At 38.7% G+C, this 15,051-nt stretch overlaps 1 protein-coding gene across 1 annotated transcript; it reads right to left on the bottom strand.

Moving 5' to 3' along the window:
- Positions 1–392: 392 nt before the first annotated feature.
- NTS (neurotensin) lies at positions 393–14,145 on the bottom strand. Its single transcript, XM_075150642.1, has 5 exons — positions 14,014–14,145; positions 13,476–13,553; positions 9,296–9,357; positions 2,842–3,066; positions 393–765 (listed from the first exon to the last, which is right to left on the bottom strand). The coding sequence occupies exons 2-5, from the start codon at positions 13,534–13,536 to the stop codon at positions 619–621; spliced, it is 495 nt and encodes a 164-aa protein (XP_075006743.1). The 5' UTR covers positions 13,537–13,553; positions 14,014–14,145; the 3' UTR covers positions 393–618.
- Positions 14,146–15,051: the final 906 nt, after the last annotated feature.

The raw sequence follows: 15,051 nt of genomic DNA, 5'->3' as shown, positions 1-15,051 counted from the left end.
TGTTCTCATTAGCATACTTTGTTAAAGTCTCATTTATGTATTGTTTTCTTAAATTATGACTCTTCAGTGGCAAGTTAGGTGTCAAGAACTTAAAATTCGTTTACAAGAAGGCTATTTAAAATATGAATTTGAAATTGCCATTTAATAGTTAGCTGCTAGTATTTCTTTCCTTCCTTAGACCTAATCCCTAATAAATTACACTGGCCAATAAACAAAATAAAAAATTTGCAAGCACATAAATGTTTGAGGTGTTGCATTAAGAAATTTTAAGATTCTCAGTAGGGTTTATGGACAATATCAATTTACTTGGTGTATGTCAGTGTGCTTTATAAAATAGGAAAAGACTACAATATTATTGGAAATATGTTGAAATCTGAGTTTTGTACAATACATCATGCTTAGAAACTAGATTTATTTGCAAATGTATTGGTCCAATTAATCTCAAGTAGGAAAAAATCACAATCAAGAAACAGCAATTGCAAAAAAGACACAGTTATGTTATCATCTTGATGATTTTCCATAGTATATTTTCACACAAGTATGATTTTAGATTTAAATAAGATAACTATAACGCACAGTTACCTATAAACTAAATATACATTGTTTTCTTCTGCTGCATCAGTAATACGAACTTCTTTTGAGTATGTATGGTCTTCTAGCTTTGTTCACATGTAGCTGCCGTTTCAGAATATAAGGATTTTTTCTTTTCATTATTTCCTTGTCTTGGCTTGAGTTCTCTAGATCAAAAGCATCTTGCTGAAGTAACTGTAGGATGCAAGAGAAGACATAATGTTATCAGCTTTTTTTGGTAATGGAGATTATCAATTCCTAGAAAGTTTTATAAAACTTTATTTTAACATCTGCCAACAAGAAAAATCTTTACCATAATAGCTGTGGGTTTTTTTTTTTTTTTAAAAAAGGAGAACAAAAAAAAAAGCCCAAAACTCCAGACACAAAACTAAGATCAGGCTAAAGATGAGCTGAATCCTGCAGAGGTGATATTTAAATTCCACTGAAACAAATGAGATCATTGGTTTTGTTTAGAGAGAAAAGCTGGTATGTAAATTCAGATTGACTGAAAACTTCCTAATGATTGTCACTCTGTAATCACTCATTTAGTCTAAACACCTCCTAAAACACCCACTGCTTGCTGGTTTCAGCTTTTCAGCAATATTTTTATCTACAACTTCCTACAGCTGAAAAATCAAAATGTGTAATAAACAAATAAGAAATTAAATAAAGCACAAGAAAGCCAAAATTTTGTCAATCAAAATTTCTTATGTAACTGTGTTTTGAGTTTTACTTGGAGTTTTTAAAGTGTTTTGTTCAGATTGGTTCTTGCTTTATCTGTTAAGATTTCACCCATTCTCCCACCACGTTCTTCCATGGTCAAGTACAGTCCTACTGTCTGGCTGAAAGGCATTAAACTGAAAACATTTTTATACTCACCTCAGTATTTCCCTAAGCAATCAAACTCTGTTACTCACTTAATTACTTAATAAATGAGTGCTCATCTAAATTCTATTGAAATGAATGGAAAGACTCTCATGGTTTCAGCAGACTTTGGAGTCGATCCTGGATGAATAATATCACAAGAACTTCTTTCATTACATAAATTGTTTATTTCAAGCCTTCTTCAATCCTTCTCCCTCTGGCTGCACCCCTTCTTCTTTTATTGTGTCTTATAAACCTCTGCACTGCATAAGCGTGTTCCTAAGCTGAGAGAGGAATAATTTTTTTTCAATTTCACATGCAGTACTGTTAGGAGTGATGATTCCCAACCACCACAAGAGATGATGCAACTGCAAAGTAAGGAACTGTGATTAAGTCATATGGTCTATTGCATACAGTCAGTTCCATGGTAGCTCCTTTTCAGCAATAAATCTACTGATGAAGTGAGTCCTCAGAAAACTCTGGTTCTCAAAGACATTGCAGTCTTTCGTATGGACCATCCCAGCTAATATGAAGGATTGAGAATAAGCCTGCAAATACAGAGCTGTGATTCAGCAAACAAAAGAGGATCAAGATTCAGCCAGACTGTCCATGAACCTGTGATAGTTGAAGAAATTGGGTTTACTGGAAAGTGGGTAATGACGCTGAGATATCTTTTTTTGCTACACAAAGCAGCTTTTAGTGTAGTATATAACAATGCAAGTGGATTATGCCCCGTGTGCATAATTATGCCCTGTGTGATCACTGCACTAAGATAAATATCACAAATGGACTATAAACAATCATTATTTAAGAGCAGCAATCCTCATACAATCACAGTGTCAACTTCCAGGGCCCTCTTTAGGTGTGGGGAAGCGAAAAGCAAGAGTTCCCTTGCTACCGGTTTCCTAGCAATGATGAGAAGCCCAGAGTATCTGGTAAAATTACATGTAGACCTGGGCACATGTCCATGCATTTTGAATCCAGTTTGACTTAGGGCCTTAAAAGGGTTTTCAGAAACTCTGCCTACGTTTAGTTATGCCTCAATAAATCTCAGTAACTTCACGTCTGTTAAGCAGGTATCAATTCTGTGTTCTGGCAGAAAGCTCACTTTCATGTGTTTGTCTGTTTCCTTGAAATGGCTACAAAGAGTGGAGAATGTATGTAGTTAAGAACAGTACTCATTTATCTGGTTATAAAAAACAGACATTCAGCTTGTCAGAAACTACATTAATTCACAACTCTTTTCAGTAAGAGGCATATTAGAGGTATTAGAGAATATAAAAAAGGGAAGGAAAGCTCAGACAATGTGACGGGGGGTCACATGGATATGGATTTTGAAACATCACTACAAACATGTCTGAGTGTTTAACAGCAGTTGAAACATGCATTTGTGACAGTTTGTTTTACCTCCCAATGCTGAAAGGCTCTGCTGTGGCAAACTTTTTGGAGTTGATATACTGTCAGCATTGCTTCCAAGCTGAAGCCATCCAGAGCAGCAGGAAACTGTCTTCCTGAAACGAGATCCTCTTCATCTACTTCTACTGTTTCCCCCATTTGGTTGTTTATGTTGTTGACAAGATTGCAGACATTTAGCAGGGTCATTTTCCAGTAAGGAAGCTTTGCTCTGTTAATCTGAAAATACAAATACCCACTATTTAATGTGTTGCAATTTTTGTTTTGTTTTTTAGTAATAATGTGTGACATTCAAACATTTTGGTAGGAATAAGTTTGTGTGTTTGAAGTACTTCTCATCTGCTCAACTTTTAGACAATAATTAGAGAGTGCTGAAATTAGGACAACTCATTTATTAAACACACCAAGTTTGCTTCCCCACAGCCTTACCCCCCAGGTAGATATACACGATGAAAAACTAAACTGCTACCAAACCAGAATGGTAGCATTTCATAGTCACTCTGCACAGGTGCAAACAAAAACACAGATGGAAATGAATATAATATAAATTCACAGGTGTAAATCAGGACAATGAGTCAAACCCACTGGATAAATTCCCAGTACTGGAATCCAAGGTGGATGCCTGTGGTTAACTAGACGCTCCTCCCCAGTTCAGAACAAATACCAGTCATTTCAAAATTCCCTGAGAAAAGGAATGGAGTCCCTGCTTCAGGGCAAGCTGTCTGATGAGGCTGGTTCTGAAGTTACGGAATCGGTAAGCCCCAGGAGTTTTGGATGCTGGAAAGTCATGAGCCTGGGAGATGTGAATCGAAGGTCTACGGGCTTAGATGAAGATGGAGCAAAGATGAAACAGAGCTGTGCAAACAATGTAATCCTGATTTGGTAACTGGCCTGAAAAATTCAGACCAACTGTATTTTGGTGGTCTATAATGGATCTGTTCAGAGATGTTACAGAAAGACAGAAATAGAGAAATTTCACCATGGTTTGTCTCAAATTTTGCTTGCTCCAGTATCTTGCATTATTTAGGATATTTGATATCTAAACCCTTTTAAAAAATGTTGAGAAAAATAATTTTTACTTTTCTACTGATACTGTTCTTTCCAAGCAGTTGTGGCAGTAGTCTGCTTTAGTTTTGATTATCAACAGAAAAAAGTAAGTAAAAAATCTAATTCCTACCTCATTCACTGCTTTTAATGTCTTTGATGCTTTCTTGGTTCTCCCACTATTAATTATTTCTTTCAAATTGTATTCCTTTTAGTGGTGAGTATAGAAATTAGTTTCCTTAAACTAGAACTGGTGACAGCAATCTCCAATCAAAAGCCAAATAGCAAATTCCTATTTATTACTGGCAAGGGCTTCTTTGCTGTGCACATTAGGATTACACTTTACCTATGAGCTGAAATGTAGTTGCTTCTTTTCCTGGATGTACAAAGTTAAATATAGGTATTACATTAACACAGACACTGCCTTTTACATACTGACAGCATTAATTAAGAGTGTGGATGCAGTGCTTACTTAGCTGAACATTAGGTGATCACATAATCTCTTGTTTCTTTAAAGCACCTTCCTAACAAAGGGGCATTGTATGCAAGATTTATGCATGTTCACCACACTTTACTACTTTTTGAGAGAAAAGAAAGAAAATGGAGAGAAGTGAGGAAGAAACAAGAAAAGCTGGCATCACTATTAGCATTAGTTACAAAAAATTCCCTTTTGGCCATAATCATTACTTCAATACACATCTGATACATGCATGCCTTTCAAAATGAGAACAATTTAGCCCTTTAATAAAACTACTATGTGTTCTCAGATTCCTGACAGGGCTCAGAAAAAAAAAAGAAAGAGTATTTTGTTTTGAGGCTAAGAAAAAACAAATCTCAAATCTTATTCAGAAGTTTGAAATTGGTTCTGCATTGTTTACTTTGAGCTCACCTGTTGTCCTATCTAGGTGCCCTAATTAGTCTGTCGAATTATTTGAAAAGATGTGACAGGTTCAAAACAAAAATTAGACTTTTTGCAGAATGTCTAATTTAATTAACAGAAGTTAAACTAGCAAAAAGAGCAAATGTCCAATGCAATTTCAAAATCTTCTTTGGTCTGTTTTAAAATATTTGTGAAATATAAAAATATGGAGCTTTCCATGACAAATGAGAAGGCTTTTCCAGTGCAATTCTCTCTCCTGGATATACAAAAGAAATGTGAGTTAGCACTACAATAGTTAAATTGCAATGAAGACTAAAATCCAGGGGCAGTGCTATGTGAGCAAGGGACAGTTCGGAGTTAAAAAAAAACCCAAAAATATTCCAGTGGATGGGAGCAGAAGAGAAAAGGAAAGGATAGGGAAATTTGTTATGCCTTCTTGCATAATTTATATAATCTTTTTGATCTAAAGTTACTACCTTAGCCTGATGCATGTCTATGTTTAAAGGAACTTTCTTCTGTGTATTAGTAAAATACTTAAATAGCAGACTTCATTAGGTGAAATTGGTCTTAGCTGCTACTTATGAAGTTAGGGGAAAAAAATTTGCCATGCTGTCTGCAAGCATACTTCATTTGTTAAGGGAGTCTAATTCCCATTAATACCACGCATATATCACCTCAAAGTATTTTTACTTGGGTACACCTGCTTCTGACTTCTTACACTGCTGCCAGCTCACAGAATGAGACTATAAAGTATTAAGAACTTCAGTCAAGAGTGAAATTTTTTTTTTAACTGAACATGGAGCTCTCCAGGTCATGTCCAGTAACTGAACAGAGCAGTCACGTTACTTTTCTACTCTACTTCACTATTACAGCAAGCATTACAATTAGACAGCTTTGTTTTATAAGTTATGGGAAATCTCTGAGGCAGTTATGCTAAAAGAACATGTGAAAACACAGTTTAAGATGACCATATCCAATGTGTGATATGTTTTCCACACAGGTCTAAGCAATACCAACTACAGTTGCCCAAGACATGTTTTGGAAAACACCTACAAAAGAGAACAAGGAACCCATATCTGCCAAGATGGAAGTAATTTTTTTAAGATTAGCTTGAAAAATACCTGAGAGTGATCTGAAGGAACAAAAGAGACTGCAGTATGAATCAGAATTTAAAAGTTATTAATGCTGAAGTGAATATGATGTATGCATTTCCATTGTTGAACACGCTTCTGAGATAAGACTCGGATATATGGTTTCCCACACCTCACACATCTTGAAAAAGAGTTTTAAATCAACTAAGAAACTGAAATGAGCTTGAGAATATTTCCTTCTTTGACAACAGGCTTGTCCTATGAAAGATTAAAGAGAATCCCAAGTTATAACTTACACAATATCTTTTTCTTTCCATTTCTGGTTGAATGATACCCCTGGGAGTTTGTTTAAGATACTTCTTATGTTATAATGCATACCTCCCACATGCTATTTTTTTTTTAGAAAAAGAAAGTTAAATTCTCTGCTTTTTATATTCTTGTCTTTATCTAGTGAAAGCAGATGAAAAACAAATTCATAACCAAGTAAAACCTAAGGTAATGTAGGTTCTCTATGGTTCCTTTTCAGAATAGTAGTTGAATTTTGTTCAGAACGTAACCATAGAAATAATAAAAATACTCTCTGTCTTTATGCAGATATAGGATTGAGTTCTGTTACAGCGGAAGTTCTTCCATGGTGTATACTAATGCCTGTAAATGAAATGAACTTTTATATGATGACTGAGTCAGGAAGTCAGTAACTCCTAGGCAGCTATAACCTCATCTGCCTCAGACAAGGAAGCTAAACTGTTTTGGCACATACAGTCAGCAATAGGCATCCTAGAACGATAAGGAGCTCAGAGGGTCCAAAACTTCAGAAAATTAATGTGAGGGGGGATCCTAAAGGTGGAGCATATTCTACTGATGATATATTCTTCAAGGAAACACTTCCTTTTTTCTTTTTTTTTTTTTTTCTTTAACTAACACCATCTCAATCTCATTTGAGTTCAGGACATTCTTCATGCAAGTGGTAGTTTCAGGCAAGTATTTAGGAAGCTGGGAATAGAGCTATCTATTTGATACAGAAGAGAGACAGCAGATAACTGTCTGCGTATTTGCGACACTTCGGGTTGTGTTGTCTTACCAGATCTTCCAAATGGCTCTTTGGATTTTACCTTAGAGGAAAGATAGATAAAGCATTTTAGGGACTTGTTTGATCCCTGTATCTTCTTTGAGATGTAACAGCAGGGAAGGATGATAAATTGTATTAAATGTTGAAGACAGGTTGTAATAAGCATGGACATACTTCTTTAAAGACGGAGAGTGATTCAGCATATAGATGACTTTAAAGAGCAGTTTGAAAAGGGCCAGTAGACCCCGGACAGCAGCCGGTGAAGTCAAAAGCATGGTAACTCTTTCCATAATACTGGATAGATTACTGAATGTTGCAAAAAGTGCGTGCTTAAACCCTAGCTGTAGTCTTGATATGATACTTCACAAGGGCCTACTTAGGAAGATTTTTCTGCCAAATACTAGAATCACAAGTGATAATCCCCTTTGCTGCATTTTTAGATCTGAGCTTTCATAAACAATTTTTTTCTTTTTTTTTTCTTTTTTTCCCCCATCCTAATGCTATTTAAATTGTCTGGATTTCCCTTGCTGCTTATTACCAAGTCAGTGTCAAAGACAGTTAATGCAATTTAACAGTAATTGCCCTCAGCTGGAACCAGATCTCAGGCATAATACAAGGCAGTTATTACACATATCATCCTCAAAATTCGTCTCTCACACCAGAACCATACTTTTGTTCCAATGAGGGTTAAAAGCTAGCAGAGGACAACAGAAAAAAAAAAAAAAGAATTTGTCATTTCGGTAATGAATGGAATAGTGGTATGCCTCTGTAGAAGCATTTATGCTCACTTTTTAGTGGGTCCACCATGCCTTCCTTTGATGTCAAGAGACAATATATACAGAACTAATGAATTTTAGATGGTGATTTAAGGCAGTATAATGTAGAATTAAAGCAATGTCTCCACCATGCATCTACTGCTTCTGTCAACTTCAGGTGTCACTTGACTTATGGTATATACCATAAGGAAATTGAATAGCAAGCTACATGATGTAAAACAACATAGAAGAGTATTATGGCAAACATCATTACATTATCAACTGTTGACTATATTTGTGCATTTTTAGTTACCTGAGATTGTGCTCTGTGCTGACAGGGAGGAAAAGATGGAAATGGAAGTTAGGTTCACAGTTCCACTACAGTCAGTAGCAGAAATACCAACAGCTGCAGTGTTTCCTCCCAGGGCATACTATGCTTTGCCACACAGAAAAGAAACTATTTTTGTCAGCCTCCTACATTTAAATTTGTCTCAGGAAAAGAATATCTATTAAATCTTTCTGTACCTTAGAGAAGTGAGTGGCAAACAGGTTTATTTGGCATTAAGGTTAATTACCACGCCAGTAAAGAACATGGGAACCTAAGAACTGCCAGACCAGATCAAAACAATTTATTTTCTGGCTTCATTTCTTATTCTAGTCTATTCAAAGGATCCCGTAAAAAAGCTCACATATAAGTAAATACAGTAAATACAGAAGTCTTCCAGGCAAGTTTTGTCCTTAACCTTCAACTAGTCTTTGGCTTATGAAATTCTTTTTTTGGGTAAATTTTTCATTTCTCATTTTATTTTCCATTGAATTTAAGCACCACTTGAACTTCATTAAAACAAAGTATTAAAATATTCAACCTTAACCCCATGGCACTTGTTTCAGGGTTTGTTCTTTAATATGTTGCTGAAGAGATATTAGATGTGTATGTTTCTTAGATCATTGGTGGAAAACAACAGTGTTGAGAATGTGTTTGTCTATCATCCTGTTCAATAGATATGTGCAACACTTGCTGCTTCACCTTGTCAATATGAGCTTGGAACTGATTTTTTGTCTATTTGTATTAAGTAACATGTACATCACTCACAGTCTGGCAACTTGTCAAGGAAATGTCATTTATCAGGTTAGTATTTTCACAGTCATGTCCCCATGTTCCTGTACTAACACTATGATTAAGTTCCTAAACCAAAATCAGCATATGTATTTACAGTTTTTGCTTTATGACTGTCTTAATTTTATATGCATATAGGAGAAGTTCTGCATAAAAATAGCACTTACGGATTTGACTCAAGGTTAATTTAGCTTTCATCAGGCATAATCCTATTGGAAACACATTTCCTCATATAAATTTACATCTCTGCCCATAACACAGTTTTGACAGTTTAATGAAAGTACCAGTGTTTGGAGTGAGGAGCACTTTTAGTGTGTCACATCAACACCTTTAAATTTCCTTTGAACTGGAGAAAATCTTGCACCAAAGTAATGTCTAGCACTGAACTTTTCGGTCTAGACCATAGGTTATTACTTTGTGCAAAGACTTCTGGGTTTGTAATGAGAATTCATTTGCTCCCTACCCGTCACCTACAAGAGGAAAAATAATTACCTTTGATGTGTACATATTGGTCAATAAATCTGCTTCTAACGCTTTCATTTCCTCTTCTGAATCTGGGAATAAACCAGAAACATGTGTTTACTATTTCATCATAAATCATGGACATTTCAATTCAGCATACAGAATTTAGATATATCAATGAATTTTGAAAAACAAACAAACAAAACCCAAACAAACAGATAAAAACACAGCAAAGCGATCTAGAGAGACTGTGAGGAGTCTTCAGGTAACAGCAACATTATGTTAAAATGGATACTCACTACCTTTTTAAAGCATGATCAAGCTTATTGAAGTGAATGAAACGATTCATTAATCTCAGTTCACTGGTAGACAGGCCCACTAATCTGCACCCCTTTCAGTAAACAAAACTGCTGCAATATTCTTCTTTCAAAATCAGTATGATTTTCATAATCACTATTAGTCACCTCTGCGTACTTTGGAAGAAGATTATGGGCATTTATTTTCAAATAATATTTACTTAAATAGCAGCTAAGTATTTAGGTCAATGGCAGTTATGATTAATTGACAAGATTTCGTCTTGATTATTCTTGGTTAAATTAAGAATATTTTTACTGACATAGGGAATTGAGCTTGACCAATTTCTGATACAAGCTCTTGAGAAAGCATATACCAAAAGAAAGTATTCTGACTGAAAGTCTTAGGATTTTCTTTACTAATTTAATTGACCTTTGAGAGCTCGGCAGACTTGCAAGACCTGTGAATAGGGTAAAGATTGCTATACAAAGAGAAAACAGCCACAGACTTTTCTGGTTTGTGCTGTACAGAATCACAAGAAAGATCTGGTGCCTTGGAAATGTAGCAGCAATCACAGCTCAAAGATGAGATATGTACAGAAATCAGTTAAGTCTTCAGTCAAAACAGAGTCTCACATGGCTTTTAGCTTTCCTGGAATACCAGCAGTCCAAAGCCAAACAATACACTTACTTATATTTAAAACCAAACTAAACCAAAAATCTATTCCATATTCATGTAAGTCATATCTCACTTTCACTAAAATGATCAATACCACAGAATCTGTGGATAGATTCTGCCTATGCCTTCATTTCAAGCATCATCACCATGTTGTGTCACTACCTTTCACATGACACTGTAAGGGACCTTTTATACAAATATGCGCTACTTTGTCATAGATTTCTTCTAGCACAGGAAGCCAACCATTATAATGCTCTTAAAAATCGATCATGTTCAATCTTAATAACAAGATCTCACTACCACCACTACTGTGTTTCTTCTTTGGCCAATTCTTCCAAACTATCAATGGTTATTCACCTTCTCCTAATTTCAAGCCTAATGTATTTCTAATTACAAATTTATTAATGGTTTGTATATAACTTCCTTGACTATAAATGTTACCTTTCTACTTGCAATATTTATGCAACTCATGTATTTTTTGAGAGCAATCGCAGCCCTTCCCAGCTTAGATTTTTAGGGTGTGCTTACATGGTGATTAGCAAACAAATGCAAGAAGATCACAGTGCCTTTTGGACATAAACCATTCCCCCTAGAAATCCCATAAATACTTCACTGAAGGGCTATGCCCAGAGCTATTAGACTCTCATCTATTCTGCTTTCTTGTAATAGCCTTGTATTCCCCAACTCATCAGAGCGGCCCTCCTCTGTGCCTGATGTGATCTCAAGACAGCACAGCATAGTACAGGTTGGATCAGAAGCCTCAGTACCTAACTACCTTAATGCTTACCATTAGCTACAGGAAGTAGCTCCCTTACACATTTTTTGATTTTGTCTGTCTTTCATGGATGAAAAAATTTAGTATCTCATAAAAAAATGAGGTCAGATAATACGACCAAGTCTTTTATCTCCTCAGACATTTCCAGCAGCTGTGCTTCTGTTAAAAGGAGCTTTTAATAAGAACTTCTATTATTTCCTAAGCTATTGCATCCTATTATTCAGGTCATCAAAAACTTCTGTGTTATGCCAATCTTCCTCTGTAGTGATGCTCCTGTTCACCTTTGCGTTACCAGCACACTACATTCATTCATTCTTACTTTTTGCATTGAAGTTGTTATGGAAAATATTAAATGAGACTGGTTTGTAGATCAGTATTACAGCAAGTCACTAGCAACTCATTTCCAACCTAATGCCTTTCAGCCCTTTCAGCACTACCAGTTGTCAGCGCTACCTAATTTCTTAAGTGCTTTACCATTAGCCAAAGTTCTGCTGGCAGCACAAGATCACCTCAGCTGAATTTTTACTAATGATAGCAGTGAATGGGTGAGCAGCACGCATGTGACAGCATCATGATTTGTGGTCATACCAACTGAGGACAATGAAAGGACTTGTCTCTGGTTAGCATCTGGTTTTTACATTCTACAGAGGATGGAAGATAGCTTCCACACCATCGAGGTTGGAAGATAGCTGCAGACGTGGAAGATAGGTATCAGGAAACATTTTCATTGAGAAAAGAAGTCTGGAGGACATTATTTAGAAGGCTGGTCAAGATTCCTTGAGTGAAGAATAAAGCCAGGCTTGGAGGAGAAGGGAGCACGTCCAGGTAATTCAGGAGTGAAAGAAACAGATAAGCAGTAAAAGCATAAAAAAAGCAAGCTCTCAGAGAGCAATGTATAAAAGTCTGGTTACACATTATTGTTCAGAGGGAACTTCACACAATTTGAAGTCCTCTTGATTCACTTCTTATTGACAAGAAATATAGCTTCTATTCATACATTCACATTCTACAGGAATAGTTACATTCTAGAAGTACACACTTTCCCCTGAAGGCAAACATTTTCAAAAGAAAATTAAAATGAATGACCCTTTCTTTATGACATAATGGTCCATATTAGTTAAAACTGATTTGGTCTCTCCACACAAGCTCCATGGCATTTCTCATTTAAAGATAATTTCAAATTTTCAAGCAAATAAACCATCAGGTCAGTTACACATACAATTTTGTTTCTGGGATTTTATTGCCATGGAAATTTTTGCTGCTTTTGCCACTATTTTAATTGCCACTGAAATTTTTTACTTTAGTGGGTTTCCATTCAGGCACTGCAAACAGTTGAATCTGAAACCGCCTCACTGAAAATACTAGTCGAGTATTTGTTTAAAAAGCTTCAAATATATAGGGAGAAAATAATAAATATTAAGCCTTGTCACTGAGATGACCAGTTCTCTATAATATACACAATTATTATGCTTAAACTGTGATAAAATGCAGGTATTACGTGTGTTACATTTTTTTTCTGCAGTGGAATACAAATTGGAAACTTTCATCTAAAGTGAGAATTAGGAATTCTGAGTCCTCCTGAATACTGACGCTGAAAAATGAAGCTACTTTTAAATATACTCTTTAAATTTTGCACAGTTAAAAATTAAAGTAATTTGCAAGTTAGTTAAGATTGGATTTTGAAGCCTATTCTGCTTCATGTCTGTGTGTGTGTACACCTGTTTAATCACCATCATACCCATTATTGGTCATAAACTCACGGCATAAATGACACACACTTTGTGTCATTTTCCAAAGGAGCAGGCAATGCATTTCAATATATGGTCCTCTTTTTTGAGGTTTCTAAAGCAATTGCCCTTGGAGTAGAAATGCACTTACATTAACCTTCCTATCGTGTGATCTGCATCTGATTTAACATTTTTTGTCGTAATTTCAGATCAGTTGCTAGCAATTTTTCCCCCGGAATACTAAAATTGTATTTCTGTCACTAAAAAGTGACTAAAGCGCGTATATATATTCATATTGATTTGGACTATGGCACCTATTCATATGAGTTGCAGAAATTATACATTCTATGACAGTTCGGAAATACGTGGTATTCAATAAATCACAAATGAGGGAGCATAATCAAGCAGATGGTCTATTTCCAATGAGTAGCCTACATTAACTGCCGTGGTATGGATGGCGTGAGGAGGAACGGTTTATATGAAGACAGAAAGTTATGGGAGTGACAGAGAAAATGATGCTGGCCGGAGCCCGTTACCAGCTCCTTGGCGCCCACTGAGTTCAGCCGCGGCAGCCCGAAGCGATTTTCCCTCCTTTCTTAGGTCTCTCTCAAGGCTCCGGGCGCGGCTCAGTGCCTGCCGGTCAGAGAGACTTCGGGGGACGGCGGCCAGCGCAAAGCCCGCGCTGGGGGGGCGCGCCCGGGCGGAGGGCGGTGCGGGCGCCGGCGGGGGGGCTTACCTGAGCAGAGGCTGCAGGAGGCCAAGGCCAGCAGCACGACGCACACCAGCTGGGCTCTCATCCTTGCCGCGCCGCCCTCTAGAAAGTAAAGTCCATAAATCCTAGGGAGAGACGGAGAGAGAGACAGACAGACAGACAGAGAGAGCCCCGCCGCTCCGCGTCGCTCCGCGCCCTCAGCATGCGCGCTGGCACGAGACGGGGGACCCGGACCCTTCCCCAACTATATAAGCCGCGGGGTGATGTCACAGCGGTGCCGCCATCGCCTCCTGATTAAGAGCCCTCCCTCCTCCCCCTCCACCCCCTCCGCTGCCGCTGCCCCTGCCCCCTCCCCGCCGCTCCGCGCGCCAGCGTTGACGCCACTCGCCGCCTGACGCACGCGGAGGCCCGCGGGGCGCGCAGCGGGGCGCGCAGCAAACCCCCGCACCCACCGCCGCGGGGCGCGGCCGGAGCGGGTTTTTCCCGGAAGGGAACTATCCTCTGATCTGGCAAAGCCCCAGAAATATTTTTTTTTTTATTATTTTAAAAAAAAAAAAGTTACCGCAGTTGCTCGGCCCCCTGGCGCGTGCTGCGCGCTGGGTCAGGGGCGGGAAACGGCCGCGCGTAAGCGTGCGCGCCCCGCGTAGAGCCGTGGTCCTCGTGCGGTCGCCGTCTGTCACCTCCTTTTCCCCACAGCGAGGGAAAAAACCGGAGAGAACCGCACACCGGTCACGGGCAAGGGTGTGACATCGGGCAGGGAGAGGGGTCTTAAACCGGGGATGGGCAGGGGGTGTGTGAGATCGGGCACGGGCAGGGGTAGCAGGGGGAAAAAAAAAAGTCCGTGTGAGAGAGAGAGCGACGGAGAAAGATAACGGGAAAGTCACTTGATAAGATTTTTCATAGATGCGCAAACAATTCTAATACCCGACGCGGCGAGACTTCCTATTACTTCTGAAGAGTGCGTGCCGTAAACCAACGGTTTGAAGAGCGTAAGCGCTCCTAAGAGACATTTCTCTTAAGATGTACTTTTCCCGGTTGATTTTTACAATAGATATCTTTCCTCAAGGACCCGCAAAGGACAGGCTCCGTGAACAGCACCCAGAGCTCAAGACCCACTAACACACGCGGGGGACCCGAGGCGGGAGGCAGCGCGGAGCGGGCGGCGAGCGGACGCGCACTGCCGCGGGAGGGGGCGCGGTGGCAGCGGGTGGCGCCGGGGGGAGGGCGCGGGGGGCCCGGGGCCCCCCATCTCCTTATCGCACGCCCTGCCCTCCGTGCGTGCACGGGAGCCGGTATCTGTTTTGTTCCGGGCGCTCCTTCTGCCTTCTGGATCTCAGCTCCTGAGCCGTAAAAACCACGGAAATTGCCCGAAGTGGAGGGTAGGGCAGGGTAATCTTTAACGTGTGAGTATATAAATGTAAAGCTGAAGACTCGCATCGGCCTCCACCGCGCTGGTGCTTTTACTGTGTTTTTTTTTCTCAGATACAATCAAACGCTCCATCTGTTGAATGCAGATTCTACAATGCGGAACATTTTGATCTCTGTGAATACATTTAAGGACAGATACACATGCCACACATAGTAGGAACGCACTCCGTGA

This window comes from Calonectris borealis, chromosome 1, assembly GCF_964195595.1.
Source record: "Calonectris borealis chromosome 1, bCalBor7.hap1.2, whole genome shotgun sequence".
NCBI lineage: Eukaryota > Metazoa > Chordata > Aves > Procellariiformes > Procellariidae > Calonectris > Calonectris borealis.
This window is presented reverse-complemented; position numbering and strand designations above follow the sequence as displayed.